Source organism: Hyperolius riggenbachi, chromosome 4 (genome assembly GCF_040937935.1).
Source record: "Hyperolius riggenbachi isolate aHypRig1 chromosome 4, aHypRig1.pri, whole genome shotgun sequence".
NCBI lineage: Eukaryota > Metazoa > Chordata > Amphibia > Anura > Hyperoliidae > Hyperolius > Hyperolius riggenbachi.
Genome location: NC_090649.1, coordinates 35,274,088 through 35,294,160, shown reverse-complemented (window position 1 = coordinate 35,294,160; position 20,073 = coordinate 35,274,088). Strand labels below are relative to the sequence as shown.

At 43.3% G+C, this 20,073-nt stretch overlaps 1 protein-coding gene across 1 annotated transcript in view; it reads left to right on the top strand.

The window, feature by feature from the left end:
- Window positions 1–2,017: 2,017 nt before the first annotated feature.
- Window positions 2,018–20,073, top strand: part of LOC137504606 (uncharacterized) — a 34,190-nt gene continuing 16,134 nt past the window's right edge. Inside the window, exons 1-2 of the mRNA XM_068233190.1 lie at window positions 2,018–2,146; window positions 6,355–6,479. Coding sequence (XP_068089291.1) covers window positions 2,018–2,146; window positions 6,355–6,479 — 254 coding nt within the window. The remainder of the gene's footprint in view (window positions 2,147–6,354; window positions 6,480–20,073) is intronic.

Here is a 20,073-nt window from a genome sequence, read left to right as displayed (position 1 = left end):
ATTATTATCTGCTCCATCAGTACTGATGTACGAGCGCGGGCAGAGGTTGCGTGCTATAGCATGCGTTCAGCCAGGCTAGAAAGCCGCAATGCTCTGGACCCGGCCGTCCAGAAGACAGGGCCGTGTGGCAATTGCTGCTAAACAGAAAGAAGAAAGGGGGGAGCAGTGAGCATCAGGACAGCTCACCATACATGCCTGCTACACCCCTTTCTGAACTGTTTTTGGGCTCTGGTATCTTTTAGGCTGCTTACACACTAAGACGTTACAGGCGCACGTTAGTGCGCCTGTAACGCTCCCCTAACGCACAGCAATGTAGCACAAGTGGGCTGTTCACACAGCCCACGTTGCGTTACGTGTAACGCTGCACGTTCTGCCGAAAGTGCAGCATGCTACGGCGTTAGAGCGGCTATAGCCGCGTTAGACTGTTTGCACATGCTCAGTGGGGGGCGGAGAGGAGGCGGGGAGATGCAGCTACAGTAGCCGCGCACATGGCTACTTAATATTCACTGCACTGGCGGCCGCTGATTGGCCGGCGGGACCATGTGATGCGGAGTGTCTCGCTCCGCATCACGTGGTCCCGCCGGCCAATCAGCGCCACTCTGGGAGACCTTATACGGATAGAGCCGCCTAACGCGGCTCACTCTACCGTCCTCTCCCGCACCACCATACGTTGCTTTAGGTGCACGTTATGCGACCTTAACGTAGCACCTAACGCAACGTCTTGGTGTGCAAGTAGCCTTAAAGAGACACTGAAGTGAAAAAAATAAAATAAATTATCATATAATGATTTGTATGTGTAGTACAGCTAAGAAATAAAACATTAGCAGCACAGATATTGTTTCCAGTACAGGAAGAGTTAAAGAGAGTCTGTAACAAAAATTACAACGTGTTTTCTACTATCCTACAAGTTCCTAAACCTGTTCTAATGTGCTCTGGCTTACTGCAGCACTTTCTACTATCACTGTCTCTGTAATAAATCAATGTATCTTTCCCTTGTCAGACTTGTCGCCCTGTGTCTGGAAGGCTGCCAACTCTTCCGTGCTGATCTGTTATGCAAGTCCCTCTCCAGGCCCCTCTATGCACACTCCAGTGTGTGTGTTATTTACATAAGCCAGCAGCGTCTCTGCTCTCTGATATCAGTGAGAGAAGAGAGCTGGATAAAAATCCTCCTCTGTTAGGCTGTGAAACGTGCTGGCTGACACATACTGAGGAATTACAGACAGGAAGAAACGATCAGCCTCACAGCCTGTCACTAGTATTCAGTGGATGAGAGCTGCAGGGGGACAGAAGGTATACACACAAATGGATCTCTTGAGATTCAAAAGGAAGGCTGTATACAGCCTGCTTGTGTATGGATGTATTTTCTATGTGTGGACATACTGTACATCAACCTACTTCCTGTTTTGGTGGCCATTTTGTTTGTTTATAAACAAACGATTTAAAACTGTTTTTGACTACTTTTAATGCGGCGGGGAGCGGCCAAATTGTGACAGAGGGTAATAGGAGATGTCCCCTAACGCAGTGGTATGTTTACTTTTGTGCGATTTTAACAATACAGATTCTCTTTAAGAAACTCCAGTTGTTATCTATGCAAAAGAGCCATTGAGCTCCACCACTTTCAAAGTCGCAGAGAGCTCTGTCTTCTGAAGCTTATTATCTCAAGTGTCTGGCACTGTATTTTGTTTTGTTTTCTGCAGAGGAAAGTTCAAAAGTTCACCAGCCTACTCTGTAAAATCATTTAGAATGCTGAGTAGTGTGAGTAGTGTTATTAAAAAAACAAAAAAACAAAAAAAAACTAACTGAAAATAAAAATATGAGAATATTTTCTTTGCTACTACTATTCTAGCCATTATCCGTACTACACAAGCAATTCATTATATCATTTTTTATTTTATTTTTTTGCTTCAGTGTCTCTTAAAATAGATTTCAGCCTAAATTGACTCAGCCTAGATTGTGCTTGTGTAAGGAATGTTAACTTCTTTGGAAACATATTTTTAGACAATTTTGCTGGAAAGAGATGTTGCAAGAACACCATATCACTGCATTCCATCCACATATCAAGCTCCTTACTCACCAAGCCCATTATATAAGTCCAGAACAAGAGCCATTTACCACAGAAGAAGAAAGCAGAACTCTGAAAGTCAAGGTATGGTAATATTTTCAAACCTTTCAATCCTTTTTTTTATAGTGTTTTTTAATAGTTGTCTAATTAACAGAAGACAAATGGAAAGACATATTTAACTACATTATTTAAACTTCAAGGACACCAAGGGAGAAAATAAACTAATGGAATAAACAATTGTATCTTTCCTCCTTCACCTAAAAAATAACTTTTTAAGATATTCCACAGTTTTCTTTTATATTTAAAACTACTTTTTATGTTTTTACTGTTTTGCTGTTTTTGCACACATTCATTGAAGTATGCCAGAGCTAAAATCTATGAACTATTGACCCTTTTTATCTCTATCCTGCTCTCAGAAGCCATTTTCTGCTAGGAAAGTGTTTTATAGTTGTAATGTCTTATCAATGAGGGTCACACTGTGAAGGTAAGAAGAAGCATTAAGGTGACAAGTGATATGATAAGATAGACATGGGTACAGTGCCTAGCACACAAATAACTATGCTGTCTTCCTTTTTTTCCTTTCTCTGCCTGAAAAAGTTAAAGGGGCACTATGGCAAAAAATTATACAAATTTAAAATATGTGCAAACATAAACAAATAAGATTAGTATGTTTCTTCCAGAGTAAAATGAGCCATAAATTACTTTTCTCCTATATTGCTGTCACTTACAGTAGGTAGTAGAATTCTGACAGAAGCGACAGGTTTTGGACTAGTCCATCTCTTCATGGGGGATTCTCAGGGATTTATTTATTTTCAAAAGCACTAATTGAATGGCAGTTGCTCAGTCCAACTGCCAAAACTGTGGGCCAGCATCATTGTTTAAATCCTTTTTAGGTAATATCTTTATAAAAAATAAAAGCTTGTCTGAGAATCCCCTATGAAGGATGGACTAGTCCAAAACCTGTCACTTTTGTCTACCTACTGTAAGTGACAGCAACATAGCAGAAAAGTAATTTATGGCTCATTTTACTCTGGAAAAAAAACTACTTCTTATTTGTCTATGTTTGCACTTATTTTAAATTTTACAATTTTTCGACTTACACTCACGTAGTCCTAAATTTTGCGACTTACAGCCTGTGTGGGGTGGGGGTGTGGGGTATGGTTGTGGGGTGTGTGTGTGTGTGTGTGGGGGGGGGGTATGGTTGTGGTGTGTGTGTGTGTGTGTGTGGGGGGGGGGGTTACTCACCATCCATTGCCGAGTGCAGTGTCCTCTCTTTTCCTCACTTCTCCCTTACTCGCGCGGTCTACCTCCTTTAGAGGCTCCCAATTTCACATAACTTCGGGAGCGGAGGTTACAGCACAAGTGGAGGAGAAGAGAGGACACTGCGCCCGGTGGTGGATGGTAACAGTAGGCTGCAGCAGTGGAGAGAGCGCTCTCCCCGCCGCTGCAGCCTCTACTGGGGGCCAACTATGCTGGCTACCAAACTATACTGGGGGCAACTATACTGGCTACCTACCTAGTATACTGGTGGCAACTATACTGGCTACCTACCTAGTATACTGGGGGCAACTATGCTGGCTACCAACCTATATTGGGGCAACTATACTGGCTACCTACCTATACTGGGGGCAACTAAACTGGCTACCTTCCTATACAGGGGGCAACTATACTTGGCTGCCTACCTATGCTGGGGGCAACTATACTTGGCTGCCTACCTATGCTGGGGGCAACTATACTTAGCTGCCTACCTATGCTGGGGCAACTATACTGGCTACCTACCTATGCTGGGGAAACTATTCTGGCTATCTACCTATGCTGGGGGCAACAATACCTTGCTACCTATACTGGAGGCACCTACCTGGCTAGCCTATACTGGTGGCAACTATACTGGCTACTTATACTGGAGGCACATACCTGGCTAGCTTACATATAGACTTATACTTAAATAATTAAAAAAAATCCACCTTATGAGGGTCGATTTATACACGAGGTCGACTTATATTTGGGTATATATACGACTTATATTCAGGTATATATAATAATAATGTGCCTGAGCTGATAGTAAACTAGCTGTAGTGTGTGTGCTGATCTCTGCTGCCTCCAGTATGTACAGTATAAGCAGTTACTCTGTGGCTGAGCTGATAGTAAACTAGCTGCAGTGTGTGCTAATCCCTGCCACTTCCAGTATGTACAGTTGTTCTTCATTGAATAATAATAATTATTTGTCTGAGCGGATAGTAAACTAGCTGCAGTGAGGTTATTCCCTGCCATCTCCAGTATGTTCGGTACAGGGTCGGTACCAGGATTTTTTAAATTTGTTTTAGTTATTTATTTATTTTTTTGACAGAGCTATGCAGGTGCTGGATCTAAATAGGTTTTGGACTAGCCCATCTCTTCATGGGGGATTCTCAAGGATTTATTTATTTTCAAAAGCACTTAGTGAATGGCAGTTGCTCTGTCCAACTGCCAAAAAACTATGTAGCGAGCAGGGAGGCTGGCCAGCATCATTGTTTAAATCATTTTTAGGGAATATCTTTATAAAGAATAAAAGCCTTTCTGAGAATCCCCTATGAAGAGATGGACTAGTCCAAAATCTGTCACTACTGTCAGATTTCTACTACCTACTGTAAGTGACAGCAACATAGTAGAAAAGTAATTCATGGCTCATTTTACTCTGGAAAAAAACCTACTTCTTATTTTTCTATGTTTGCACATATTTTAAATTTTACAATTTTTCGACTTATACTCACGTAGTCCTAAATTTTGCGACTTACAGCCTGTGTGTGTGTGTGTGGGGGGGGGGGGGGGGTATGGTTGTGGGGTGTGTGTGAGTGTGTGTGTGGGGGGGGTTACTCACCATCCATTGCCGAGTGCAGTGTCCTCTCTTTTCCTCTCTTCTCCCTCACTTGTGCGGTCTACCTCCCTTAGAGGCTCCCAATGTCACATGACTTTAGGAGCAGAAGTTACAGCGCAAGTGGAGGAGAAGAGAGGACACTGCACCCGGTGGTGGATGGTAACAGTAGGCTGCAGCAGCGGAGGACGGATCTAGACCAAGTTGCGCCTGGGGCAAGGTCAGGTTTTGGCACCTAAAGGTCAGGTTTTGGCACCTAAACTGCAATTCCCAATCCAAATTTTGCCGCCTTTTTAAGAATTCAACAAACTGCGCCTGGGGCAAGAGACCTGCCTGACACCCCCCCCCCCCTCCAGATCCATCCCTGGGAGAGAGCAGGCATGGAGGCTGCAGGGATCCCAGAAGGTGAGTTGTTCGCTTCCATGCCCGCTCTCCCCGCCGCTGCAGCCTCTACTGGGGGCCAACTATACTGGTTACCAAACTATACTGGGGGCAACTATACTGGCTACCTACCTAGTATACTGGGGGCAACCATACTGGCTATCAACCTATATTGGGGACAAGTATACTGGCTACCTACCTAGTATACTGGGGGCAACCATACTGGCTACCTTCCTATACAGGGGGCAACTAAACTGGCTACCTTCCTATACTGGGGGCAACTATACTTGGCTGCCTACCTATGCTGGGGGCAACTATACTTGGCTGCCTACCTATGCTGGGGGCAACTATATTTGCTACCTACCCTTACTGGGGACAACTATACCTTGCTACCTATACTGGACGCACCTACCTGGCTAGCCTATAACTGGAGGCAGCTATACTGGCTACTTATACTGGAGGTACATACCAGGCTAGCTTACATATAGACTTATACTTAAATAATTAAAAAAAATCCACCTTATGAGGGTCGATTTATACACAAGGTCAATTTATATTTGGGTATATATGACTTATATTCAGGTATATATAATAATAATGTGCTTGAGCTGATAGCGAACTAGCTGCAGTGTGTGCTGATCTCTGCTGCCTCCAGTATGTACAGTATAAGCGGTTACTCTATGCCTGAGCTGATAGAAAACTAGCTGCAGTGTGTGCTAATCCCTGCCACTTCCAGTATGTACAATTGTTCTTCATTTAATAATTATAATAATTATGTGTCTGAGCGCATAGTAAACTAGCTGCAGTGAGGTTAATCTCTGCCATCGCCAGTATGTACAGTACATGGGCAACACCAGGTTTTTTTAATGTATTTATTTATTTTTCGATGGAGCTAGGCAGGTGCTGGATCTAAATCGATGGAAGAACCTTTTTCCCTCCATAGGCAGATCATGTTCCCTTGTCCGTTCTGTACAAGCCTAGGTTTCTCTAGGCTATTTTCTCCTTGCTTAGTATTTTGCTGTTGTAGAGGGTAGTAATATTTGCCTAATTGATATTTCAGGTGAAGATGATGGGGCCTGCCTTGGTAACGGTACTTTGCCTGCTGGCTTGCCTCCCGAGTGTGGAGCCAATAACTGGAGAAGAGTGGGCAAGAGTAACACGATTTGTCAACAATGAACTGATTGCGTAAGATTTATCTTTCCTTGTGATGATGAAGATAAAATTGAGTTTTATTTTTTTTGCTAGGTACACAATGCGTTTTTGGGTTCGATAGACGGGTTTGATAGATAATTTCTGTGATGTCCGATTTTATTGTCAATCGTTTTACTGCTCGATTTCTCATAGAAGTGAATGGAAACTGACAAGAAAAGATAAGGAAATTGAGCGGAAAAAACTAATCAATAATTGATCAAACGGAAAAGCGACCGTAAAAACCGCATCATGTGTACCTACCTAGCATTAGGAGCTTCTTAATCTGATTAACTGCAGTGCCTCGAGGCAGATTTGTGCTTCTCAGCACCCACGGCCTGCTGTCACAACCACCCCCCAACCCTCTACTCAACAGCATTCTGTCCTACATCCCGACTATCAATCACTAGCTTGAATGGATTCCCCTCAATTGTTCTTTACAGTAAGAGTGATTAAGATGTAGAATGCATTGCCACAGGAAGTAGTTATGGCAAATTCTATACCTGCATTTAAAGGGGGCTTAGATGCTTTCCTTGCGTTGAAAGACATCCATGGCTACAATTACTAGGTAATGCCCAATGATGTTGATCCAGGGATTTTATCTGATTGCTATCTAGAGTCGGGAAGGAATTTTTTCCCTTTTGGGGCTAATTGGACCATGCCTTGTAAGGGTTCTTCGCCTTCCTCTGGATCAACAGGGATATGTGAGGGAGCAGGCTGGTGTTGTACTTTGTTCTCTGGTTGAACTCGATGGACGTATGTCTTTTTTCAACCCAAATAACTATGTAACTATGTGCTGCTCTGCGCCCCCCCACTCGGTTTGACAAAGAAGCAATGCATGCTTGTCCACTCGCTCTCCCTGCAATCTCATGCTCCTGACCAGATGTGCACAGCAGCAAAGAGCATTCTGGGTATGCATACTTGAGAAATGAAGCTTGTGTATGAGCGACACTTGTCAAGTATGTGGCTGCTGCTGTGCACATATGGGCAGGAGTGTGAAATTACAGGGAGCATGAGTGGCCAGAGCATGCACTGCTTGTTTGTCCTCTGTGCGACTGGCTGCAGTCAGAGCCACAAACAGGTGGCAGGGCAGAGCAATGGAGAGAAGCCCATCCAAAACAGAGAACAGGTAAGTAGAAGGCTCCCCTACTACATACATTGGTATCAGTGGCGTAACTACAATTCATGCCCCCCCCCCCCCGCAAAACATTGGTTACCCCCCCAATGTTCACACCCCTTCCTTTGCCCCCCCCTTGGTGCCCTTTAAGGCCTTGGGGCCCAATAAATCAATTGTGGACATCATGATCTTAACTTCCATAACAAGCGTAGCCACAAAAGCACCTGGTTGAAAGTATAGCACCCTGTTTTGGTTCCCCTACAATTGCATGAATTGCTCCCCTCTAGTTACAACCTTTGGCATAGATGTAGCATCAGTTCAGGTGTCCTTTAACTACCTAATGACTGCGTCACGCTGACTGGCGTCACCGCGGCAGCAGCCCCAGGAACGCCTAACGCCGATTGGCGTCAAGTCCTGGAGCTTCAGTTTAGCAGGAAACACGCGTGTGCATGTGCGACTGTTCCCTGCTGGTTCACAGAGCTCAACTCCATGATCAGCCTGCTAGCTGCGATCACGGCTAGCAGACTATTTAGAGCTGATAGGGGAAAGAATTCCCTTTGTTTACATTTGTACAGCGCTCTATATCCTGCAGCATTGTACGAGGGACACTGGGCTGTCCCTCAGAGTGGCTCGTTATGCGTGGCCTCTCATAGGCTGATGCCTGTGAGAGGCGGGGAACAGTGCCGTTCGCCGTCCTATGGCAATTAAGGACGGCACAGGGGGGAGGGAGGGAGAGGAAGGAGGGAGGGAGGGAGAGGAAGGAGGGAGGGAAAAGCCTCCCTTTTGTGAATAAAAAAAGAAAAAGATTGCAGGAGCGATCAGAGACCTCCAGCTAAGGACCTCCTCCTATTAAGGACATTAAAAGGAGGAAAGACCCATTTGTGTGCTTCGTTGTAGGGCTGTGCAGCACACTGACAAAGCTGCACAGCCCTCTATAGTGAAAAATGGCCTGGTCACTAGGGGGGTGTAAGCCTGAGGTCCTGAAGTGGTTAAACATAGTGACAATTTTAAAGAGTAGAGAAACCGAGAGCCCAATATAGTGTAGTATGTTAAGCATAAATGAAGTAAAGGTTATCGTGAGAAAATTATACTCACAAACATAGGTTACCACACAGGCAACCACTGTATAGGCAGGTGAGGAGATTAGACCTGTCCTCACTCAGGGATAAGAAGTCGCTCTCTGTAGATGCGAAAGGGGGTAGATCACCCCTCCACCAGGGGTGGACACGGTATAGCAGTAGGAGAACAGAGGCGCCAGCAGGATAAAAGTGGATAAAAACTTTAAAATTTGCTGGGAGGAAGTGGTGGACTTACCTCCATAAAGCAGACACGAAAGACTGTCTGAATAGTAGTCACATTTATTAATTAGTACCCCAAAACAGTGCAACGCGTTTCGCAGGCCCAGCCCGCTTCATCAGGCAATAAAAATGGGGACAAGACTGTAGACAAGAGACAGTACATTATGCTATAGTAAATTCTGCAAATTTGCATATTAATATATTGCATATCATAAAGCATACCATATGAAATAAATAGCTTCGTGGAGATGGCATAAAAGAGTTGGGTGTGCAAGTAGACAATAGGGGGTAGAGGCTATGGTGCTCGTGATAGTAATGGGCTATGGGGTGTTATTTTACACAGATTTGCAATGAGTGGTATTGGTAATGGAAAAGGGTATATGTCAGCAAGAGTAATGGGTAATAGAGCATTGAGAAGAGAACAGGGGGCCAGAAATACAGGGTAAAGTGTGCAAATAAAATAACATAAAGAACTCACCAGAATTTCAGCAATAGCAGGTGTAGCGCCTCAGTGAAGTGGTGAGGACGCTCAGCTCCTTATATATACAGGTTCTTGCTAAAAGGGCCAGTTAGATGTATGGGAGGTATTTGGTGGGCGGGGTTAGGGTGAGTGTGCGAGCAGCCAATGGGCTCTCGCCACCTGTGTTCAGTGAATTGGGTTTTTGGGAAGGGTGGGTGGGGTTAGGGCGGGCTTGTGAGTAGCCAATGGGCTCTCGCCACCTGTGTTCGGTGTATTGGGTAGTTGGGGGGCGGATACAGGTATCATGGTTACCAAATGTGCAGCTGAATAGTGTACTAGCTGAATAGAGTACTGGTTAAGGGCACTGCCTTTGACATGGGAGACCAGGGTTCAAATCCCGGCCGGGGCATTATCTACTCATTGGTGTTTGGATGCTGTAAATGGGCAAAAGAATAAATTAAGTAAAAAAGAATATGCAAAGGTCTTTTTCAAGATTTAAATAAATATAATGATTCGAACCAGTGGGAATAAAATTAGTATATTTGACAGAGGGATTGATGTGTAAAAGTATTTAGCTGCCATCTAGTGGACCAAAAAGTTATGACCCGGTCCTAAGACACAAGCATCAATAGACATGTAAGAGCAACATAAAAATTAATAGAATAAATAGACATGTAAAAGCACCATAAAAATTAATAGAAACATAAATATAATATAAAAAATAACCAAATATGGATCAACTTAGTAGTCCTGGACAATTGTAGCAACTGGTGAAAAAGCACATAACAATCAAACCAAATTACACTTTTTGACATAAAAATATGTAGAATAATAATCAAGCCAGAGGTGTAGTTGTAAAAATGGACGGTTACACTAAAACTTATTGGGACAAATAAAATAAAATACAATAAATAAAAAGTCATGAAACAAGACAAAAAAAGGGTAAAAGAGAGCGGCCAAGATAAAAGAAAAACGGTACAGGAGGTATTTTAGTAAATTTTTTCCAGAACTTCATTTAGACCCTCAGGGCTGAGGGTTCTTATAGTTTGTATCCAGAACATTTCAAATTTTTTTAGTTTTTCGAATGCGTTTGACGAACTTGCATCAATTGAGTCAATTAGTGTAATGTTGAAGAATTGTGGGTTATTGGCGTGGTGAGTGCAGAAGTGCCGTGATACGCTGTGAAGGGGGAATTTTTTAGTGATGTTTCTTTTGTGTTGTCCGATTCTGCTGCGGGCCAACTGTGTAGTCCTCCCCACGTACTGGAGTCGACAGGGACATGAAATGAGGTAGATGACAAATTTAGATTCGCAGGTGAGGTGTTTTTTTATGGGATATTGAATACCGGTACTGGAGGACACAAAGAATGTGCAGGTGTTGATGAATTGACAGGCTGTGCAACGGTTTTTGTTGCAAGGGAAACAACCAGGCTCCTGTGTTTGAAGGGTGGTGGGTTGGTTTGGTATACGTAATTTGCTTGGCGCTAAGAGATTGCGGAGATTTGGTGCTCTCCTATATGTAATTGATGGTGTTATGGGTAGTATAGGTCGTAGATAGGGGTCTTGCATAAGGATGTCCCATCGTTTTTTTAGGATATTGCGGATGGACAGATGTTGGGCATTGTAACGAGTGATGAATCTGGGGGGGCATGTAGTATTAGTAGGTTGTTTGGTAGTGGTATGAGGGTTGGGATGTTTGGCTCTGTATCTTGCATCTTTGATCAGTTTTTTGGGGTAATGGCGGTCTGTGAATTTTTTGGTAAGGATCTCTGATTGAATGTCAAATTGTGATTGGTCCGTGCAGTTCCTATGTATTCTTCTGTATTGACTGTAGGGGGTGTTAGTAATCCAAGGGTGGTGGTGAAAGCTATTGAAATGTATGTAGTTGTTGGCATCGACTGGTTTGAAGTATGTTTTTGTCATAATGTGATTCGATTCTATGTATAAAGTGAGATCAAGGAATTCAATGGAGGAAATGTGGTGGTGGTGTGTGAATTGGAGTCCTGCTGTATTAGAGTTGAGGTAACTGACAAAATGTGGAATGCGTGAAGCGTCGCCTTTCCAGATGAAGATTAGGTCGTCAATATACCGCTTGTATAGTACTATGTTGTCGGAAAACGGATGATGTGTGGATAGTTTAAGTACTTCCAGGAGCCCTATTGTAAGATTGGCATACGAGGGGGCGAACGAGCTCCCCATCGCGGTCCCACTCGTCTGATGGTAAATTTTATCATTAAATGTGAATATGTTGTTTTTTAAGATGAATTCTGCACATTGCAGAAGGAAGGTTTGTTGTGTAGGTGGCATGGAAGGGTTGGTGGCTAAATAATATTGTAAGGCTTGAAGACCGAAGGAATGGGGGATATTGGTATAGAGGGAAGTGACATCGCATGTTAGCCAGACATAATCTGGCTGCCAAGCGATGCCACGTAGGAGTAGTATGAGCTGTTGTGAATCCTTGAGGAAGGAGGGCAGGGACTGTACGTGTGGCTGTAGGTGTTGGTCCAGGAATCTGGAAAGGTTGCAGGTGATGGAGTTGATACCTGATATAATGGGTCTACCGGGCGGTTTTTGTAAACTTTTATGTATTTTTGGTAAATAGTAGAAGATGGGGGTAATCGGTTGAGCGTTGATAATAAAATTTCTTTCATTTTTGGTGATGATGTTAGACAGGAAGGCATTATTGATAAGGGTTTTTAATGTAATATTTAGAGAGGGAGTTGGATCTGTAGTCAAGGTTTCGTAATGTTTGGGATTGTCGAGGAGCCTGGCTGCTTCCTCTAGGTAGTCTGCGTGATTGAGTATGACAATGCCCCCCCCTTTATCTGCAGGTTTAATAATCAGGTTATGGTTTTTTTGTAGATTTTTGAGGGCGTGGGATTCACGTGGATTAAGGTTGGATTTGGTGGTGGGTAGGTCATCCTGTAGCGTTTGTAGGTCTTTAAGAACTAAAGAGTAGAAGGTTTCAATGTAGCAGCCCTTAGAGGCTGCTGGGTAAAAGCGGGATCTCCCTTTTAACTGAGTAGTAATGTATTTTTCTGTGCTAATTTCAGGATGAGAAATGGTAGCATTGGGTAAGGTGTCATTGTTGGTGATGATAAGCGAGGTTAGGGCATTATCTTCAGTGGGTTTGAGGTTTTTGATGGCAAAATGTCTTTTGAGTGTTAGTTTGCGGATATAACTATTGAGATCTGAGAAAAGTTCGAATGTATTGACTTGATTAGTTGGGCAAAAGGATAGGCCTTTTTCTAAGAGAGTAGACTCATGGGTGCTAAGAATGTGGTCTGATAAATTGAAAATGCATCTGCTAGCGTTTGTGGGGGGTGGGGTTGTGATTATGGTTTGTTTCTTTTTCCTTTTCCCTCTACTTCCTCTTTTTCTATGTCTGGTAGTGGTCGTTTGGATTTGTTGGTGAGTTGGAAAAGTACTATCTCTGATCGCGGGCTTGGTAATTGGGTAGAGAGAATGTTTTGTGATAGTGCTGAGGGAAGTTCTAAAAAAGAGGGGGAAAGGGTGTGGTTAGCTGATTCACTGCCGGAGGTGGGGTTGTCATTAGTCATTTGAAAAAAGGTTTTTATATCAGTTTGGAGTTTGTGTGAGTTGGTGGTAGTATTGACCTGGGGTGGATTGGGGTTTTGATTGGTAGGGGATAGTGGGGTGGGGTGTATTGTAAAGTCTAAAGAGTCGGGGTCCGAGTGGCAGATGCTAATCTGGGATGCTTGGGCAGGTGAATCAACGGTGGTTGTAACAGGTATAGTGGGAGTGGTATTTGAATTGGTGATGTTAGTGTTCTGAGTGGTTTTGAGCAATGTTGCCGGGGGGCCATTGGGTATAAAGTTGAATTGGATAGAGGTCTGGTCTTTGTTGTTTTTTTTGCCGGCCCCAGTACGGGGGGTAGAGGTGATAGATGTTTTCTTGTTGGTTTTAGTGCGTTGGGTTTTTGGAGTTGCTGTGGGGTTTTTTGTGAGATCAAAACTGTTTGGGGGAGGGGCCATGCCCATGAAGGGAGTGGGCTTGGGTACGGTGTTGGGGTGTGGTAGGGGAACAGTGTGTGAGGCTGGAGGTGTATGCAAAGGTGGTGGGGGAAGTGCTAAGGATGGTGTTGGTGCCTTTGGTGTGGGGAGTAGAATGGGAGGTGGTGGGAAGGGTGGGAACCTATATGTGGGTGGGGGAATATTGAGACTCATAAGTGGGGGAGGTGGATGATTGGGGCCCGTAGGCTGCGCAGCGGGGATGGGACGTGGCTTGCGTTCCCTCTCCCGATGCTCAGCATACGCTAGACGGTCCCTGTTCAGTTTTTTAAGTTTTGACTCTATGGTGTCAAGTTCGAAGCGTTTAACTCTAGAAGTGAGATTTGACATAAGAGGGTGATATTTGTCACTATTTTTATGGTTAAGTAGGAATTCCCTACATTCATTTATGATGGGCTGCAATTCACTGATTAAGGTTTTTCTTTTAGCTATGATCCTCTCCATCATACCGGCAGTGCAGACTTCAAGGTAAATGTACCAATCTGCACTGAAGGTAAGATCCTTAGGGAAGGCCGTGAGAGTTTTAATTCGTATCCCATCGGGTGAGATCTTTTCATCAATGTATGTCTGCTGCATGGCAATGTCTGCTAGGTGGAAGAACTCATCTTTGAGTGCAGATTCCAGTTTCTGGAAGACGGGTTTGAGGTCGACAAATGGGGCTGGAGGTGTACTGTCGATTTGGCTGGTGTCTGGTTCGGCGGGGATAGCCGGAGTTCGTTTAAACTGGGCCAGCAGATCATCTCGGTGGACGGATCTGTCCTCGATGAAATTCATGATCAGGCTGCTATCGGCGTGTTTGTTCGCTTGTTCTGTAGTAGAACCGGCCAAGCAAGGCTTGTAGAGAGATAAAGAGTAGAGAAACCTGAGTCTACTCTCTTAGAAAAAGGCCTATCCTTTTGCCCAACTAATCAAGTCAATACATTCGAACTTTTCTCAGATCTCAATAGTTATATCCGCAAACTAACACTCAAAAGACATTTTGCCATCAAAAACCTCAAACCCACTGAAGATAATGCCCTAACCTCGCTTATCATCACCAACAATGACACCTTACCCAATGTTACCATTTCTCATCCTGAAATTAGCACAGAAAAATACATTACTACTCAGTTAAAAGGGAGATCCCGCTTTTACCCAGCAGCCTCTAAGGGCTGCTACATTGAAACCTTCTACTCTTTAGTTCTTAAAGACCTACAAACGCTACAGGATGACCTACCCACCACCAAATCCAACCTTAATCCACGTGAATCCCACGCCCTCAAAAATCTACAAAAAAACCATAACCTGATTATTAAACCTGCAGATAAAGGGGGGGGCATTGTCATACTCAATCACGCAGACTACCTAGAGGAAGCAGCCAGGCTCCTCGACAATCCCAAACATTACGAAACCTTGACTACAGATCCAACTCCCTCTCTAAATATTACATTAAAAACCCTTATCAATAATGCCTTCCTGTCTAACATCATCACCAAAAATGAAAGAAATTTTATTATCAACGCTCAACCGATTACCCCCATCTTCTACTATTTACCAAAAATACATAAAAGTTTACAAAAACCGCCCGGTAGACCCATTATATCAGGTATCAACTCCATCACCTGCAACCTTTCCAGATTCCTGGACCAACACCTACAGCCACACGTACAGTCCCTGCCCTCCTTCCTCAAGGATTCACAACAGCTCATACTACTCCTACGTGGCATCGCTTGGCAGCCAGATTATGTCTGGCTAACATGCGATGTCACTTCCCTCTATACCAATATCCCCCATTCCTTCGGTCTTCAAGCCTTACAATATTATTTAGCCACCAACCCTTCCATGCCACCTACACAACAAACCTTCCTTCTGCAATGTGCAGAATTCATCTTAAAAAACAACATATTCACATTTAATGATAAAATTTACCATCAGACGAGTGGGACCGCGATGGGGAGCTCGTTCGCCCCCTCGTATGCCAATCTTACAATGGGGCTCCTGGAAGTACTTAAACTATCCACACATCATCCGTTTTCCGACAACATAGTACTATACAAGCGGTATATTGACGACCTAATCTTCATCTGGAAAGGCGACGCTTCACGCATTCCACATTTTGTCAGTTACCTCAACTCTAATACAGCAGGACTCCAATTCACACACCACCACCACATTTCCTCCATTGAATTCCTTGATCTCACTTTATACATAGAATCGAATCACATTATGACAAAAACATACTTCAAACCAGTCGATGCCAACAACTACATACATTTCAATAGCTTTCACCACCACCCTTGGATTACTAACACCCCCTACAGTCAATACAGAAGAATACATAGGAACTGCACGGACCAATCACAATTTGACATTCAATCAGAGATCCTTACCAAAAAATTCACAGACCGCCATTACCCCAAAAAACTGATCAAAGATGCAAGATACAGAGCCAAACATCCCAACCCTCATACCACTACCAAACAACCTACTAATACTACATGCCCCCCCAGATTCATCACTCGTTACAATGCCCAACATCTGTCCATCCGCAATATCCTAAAAAAACGATGGGACATCCTTATGCAAGACCCCTATCTACGACCTATACTACCCACAACACCATCAATTACATATAGGAGAGCACCAAATCTCCGCAATCTCTTAGCGCCAAGCAAATTACGTATACCAAACCAACCCACCACCCTTCAAACACAGGAGCCTGGTTGTTTCCCTTGCAACAAAAACCGTTGCACAGCCTGTCAATTCATCAACACCTGCACATTCTTTGTGTCCTCCAGTACCGGTATTCAATATCCCATAAAAAAACACCTCACCTGCGAATCTAAATTTGTCATCTACCTCATTTCATGTCCCTGTCGACTCCAGTACGTGGGGAGGACTACACAGTTGGCCCGCAGCAGAATCGGACAACACAAAAGAAACATCACTAAAAAATTCCCCCTTCACAGCGTATCACGGCACTTCTGCACTCACCACGCCAATAACCCACAATTCTTCAACATTACACTAATTGACTCAATTGATGCAAGTTCGTCAAACGCATTCGAAAAACTAAAAAAATTTGAAATGTTCTGGATACAAACTATAAGAACCCTCAGCCCTGAGGGTCTAAATGAAGTTCTGGAAAAAATTTACTAAAATACCTCCTGTACCGTTTTTCTTTTATCTTGGCCGCTCTCTTTTACCCTTTTTTTGTCTTGTTTCATGACTTTTTATTTATTGTATTTTATTTTATTTGTCCCAATAAGTTTTAGTGTAACCGTCCATTTTTACAACTACACCTCTGGCTTGATTATTATTCTACATATTTTTATGTCAAAAAGTGTAATTTGGTTTGATTGTTATGTGCTTTTTCACCAGTTGCTACAATTGTCCAGGACTACTAAGTTGATCCATATTTGGTTATTTTTTATATTATATTTATGTTTCTATTAATTTTTATGGTGCTTTTACATGTCTATTTATTCTATTAATTTTTATGTTGCTCTTACATGTCTATTGATGCTTGTGTCTTAGGACCGGGTCATAACTTTTTGGTCCACTAGATGGCAGCTAAATACTTTTACACATCAATCCCTCTGTCAAATATACTAATTTTATTCCCACTGGTTCGAATCATTATATTTATTTAAATCTTGAAAAAGACCTTTGCATATTCTTTTTTACTTAATTTATTCTTTTGCCCATTTACAGCATCCAAACACCAATGAGTAGATAATGCCCCGGCCGGGATTTGAACCCTGGTCTCCCATGTCAAAGGCAGTGCCCTTAACCAGTACTCTATTCAGCTAGTACACTATTCAGCTGCACATTTGGTAACCATGATACCTGTATCCGCCCCCCAACTACCCAATACACCGAACACAGGTGGCGAGAGCCCATTGGCTACTCACAAGCCCGCCCTAACCCCACCCACCCTTCCCAAAAACCCAATTCACTGAACACAGGTGGCGAGAGCCCATTGGCTGCTCGCACACTCACCCTAACCCCGCCCACCAAATACCTCCCATACATCTAATTGGCCCTTTTAGCAAGAACCTGTATATATAAGGAGCTGAGCGTCCTCACCACTTCACTGAGGCGCTACACCTGCTATTGCTGAAATTCTGGTGAGTTCTTTATGTTATTTTATTTGCACACTTTACCCTGTATTTCTGGCCCCCTGTTCTCTTCTCAATGCTCTATTACCCATTACTCTTGCTGACATATACCCTTTTCCATTACCAATACCACTCATTGCAAATCTGTGTAAAATAACACCCCATAGCCCATTACTATCACGAGCACCATAGCCTCTACCCCCTATTGTCTACTTGCACACCCAACTCTTTTATGCCATCTCCACGAAGCTATTTATTTCATATGGTATGCTTTATGATATGCAATATATTAATATGCAAATTTGCAGAATTTACTATAGCATAATGTACTGTCTCTTGTCTACAGTCTTGTCCCCATTTTTATTGCCTGATGAAGCGGGCTGGGCCTGCGAAACGCGTTGCACTGTTTTGGGGTACTAATTAATAAATGTGACTACTATTCAGACAGTCTTTCGTGTCTGCTTTATGGAGGTAAGTCCACCACTTCCTCCCAGCAAATTTTAAAGTTTTTATCCACTTTTATCCTGCTGGCGCCTCTGTTCTCCTACTGCTATAGTGACAATTTTGCACTTAGGGGGTTAATTTAACTTCTTCACAACTGTTCCACGCCGATTGGCGTGAGCAGCATGGCAGCCCCAGGACCACTCCACGCCAATTAGGCGCGCGCATCCCTGCTTGAATGACGGAGCTCCGCCATCAGTCTCCCATCGGCGATTGCCACTAGGGACTGTTAGATGGCGAAACTGCATTCTAAGGCAGTGCTGCAATGGGGATAGCCGTGTGACACAGCTGCCCCCTCTGTAGGTAGGGAAGTAATCCGCTGTCATAGGCTGAAGCCTATGATAGCCGATCACATTGAGTAGTTGGTGGAGGGAGGGAGGGTGGATTAAAAAAATACAATGGAAATTAAGAAAATGTATAAAAAAATATATATTTATGAAAAAAAAAACATTCAGGGAGCGATCAGACCCCACTAACAGAAAGCTCTGTTGGTGGGCAGAAAAGGGGGGGAATCACTTGTGTGCTGAGTTGTACGGCCCTTCAGCTAGGCCTTAAAGCTGCAGTGGCCTATTTTAATAAAAATGGCCTGGTCACTAGGAGAAAGGGGGGGGGGGGATTAAGTACACAGTCCTCAGGTGGTTAAGTGCAGGAACTCACCCTAAAATGAGGCAGGAGGGGGTTAAACTGGAGCGCAGAGACTGCAGCTGTCATAAAATTCTCTATAAAAAAAGCCATACATTTACAGAGTATAATCAATAAACAGTGTTACAGTTTTAGGAGAGGGGAGAGTGAACTAGTGGAGCTGATATGTCCTGACCCTGTCTGTGATCAATGATTGCGTGCAGGAAAACTCACCAGTCAGGAGTTCTGCTCTCTACAACCCCATCAGAAGCTGTCATCACACCACACTCCCAAAGGTATGCACTGACTTGACTAATACAATGTGCAGTCACACAGGTGCAGTTAACAGGTATGCACGGAGTGGTATATCACACTGCGTGCACTCACGAAAGTAGGTGGGTGCACTGAACACAACAGGTAGGTATATGCAGTGATGAGGTGGGTGCACTGAACACAACAGGTAGGTATATGCAGTGATGGGTATTACAATGTGCACCAGACAGGTAGCGGACAGGCACAGTGACATTGTGTGCGCTCACATAGGTAGGTGGGTGCACTGTGAACAACAGGTAGGTAGGTATATGCAGTACTGGGTATTGCAATGTGCACCTGTCACACACAGACAGGTAGCGGACAGGCACAATGACTCCGCGTGCGCTCAACTCACGCAGGTAGGTGGGTGCACTGTGAACAATAGGTAGGTAGGTAATATGCAGTAATGGGTATTATTTACAATGTGCACCTGTCACGCACACAGGTAGTCACTGAATGTGCTGGGCCTGGCAGTGGCACAGTATGAATTACCACCAAAAGGCCACAGGCCAGCTGCGACTGACTGACAGGGCTGTATATGTAAGTGGGCCACACAAAAAAAAAAAAAATAGATCACAAGAACAAGATTAGCTCTCAAAAGAGCTGTTGGTACAAAATTACATGTAAATTACGCGTCAATTCATGCATAATTATGTATGCTTACAATTATATATGAAATAAATTATGCTTTTCCCAAAATTTTGCATTTCAATTACGATGCATAATTGCCAATTTCGATGTGTAATTATGCATATGCGTAATTTCTACTCATCACTGCTTTAAAGTAGGGATGGTCAAAATTATCAAATTCTGAATCCAACAGAGTTCTGGTTAATTGCAAAGCCACCATACGTGCAATGCACAAAATTGCTACATATGTTACAGAGAATAGTGGGAAATTTATTTTTCCACAATTTAACAACATGTCTCAACATTTCTAAAAAAAAAAAAATAAAAATTTAGTTTTTGAGAAAAATTGATTTTAAATATTCAGAGAAAAAAATGATGTTTAAACTTGGTAAAATGACATTTTGCTGTGGTTCACTTTAATAGCTAGCAAGTTTGGAGTTGCATATAATATAAAGTTTAAGAAAACAGACAGTGCGGGGTTCCCCTCCCAAGTCTCTTTAACCCATTTTTTTAACCATGCAG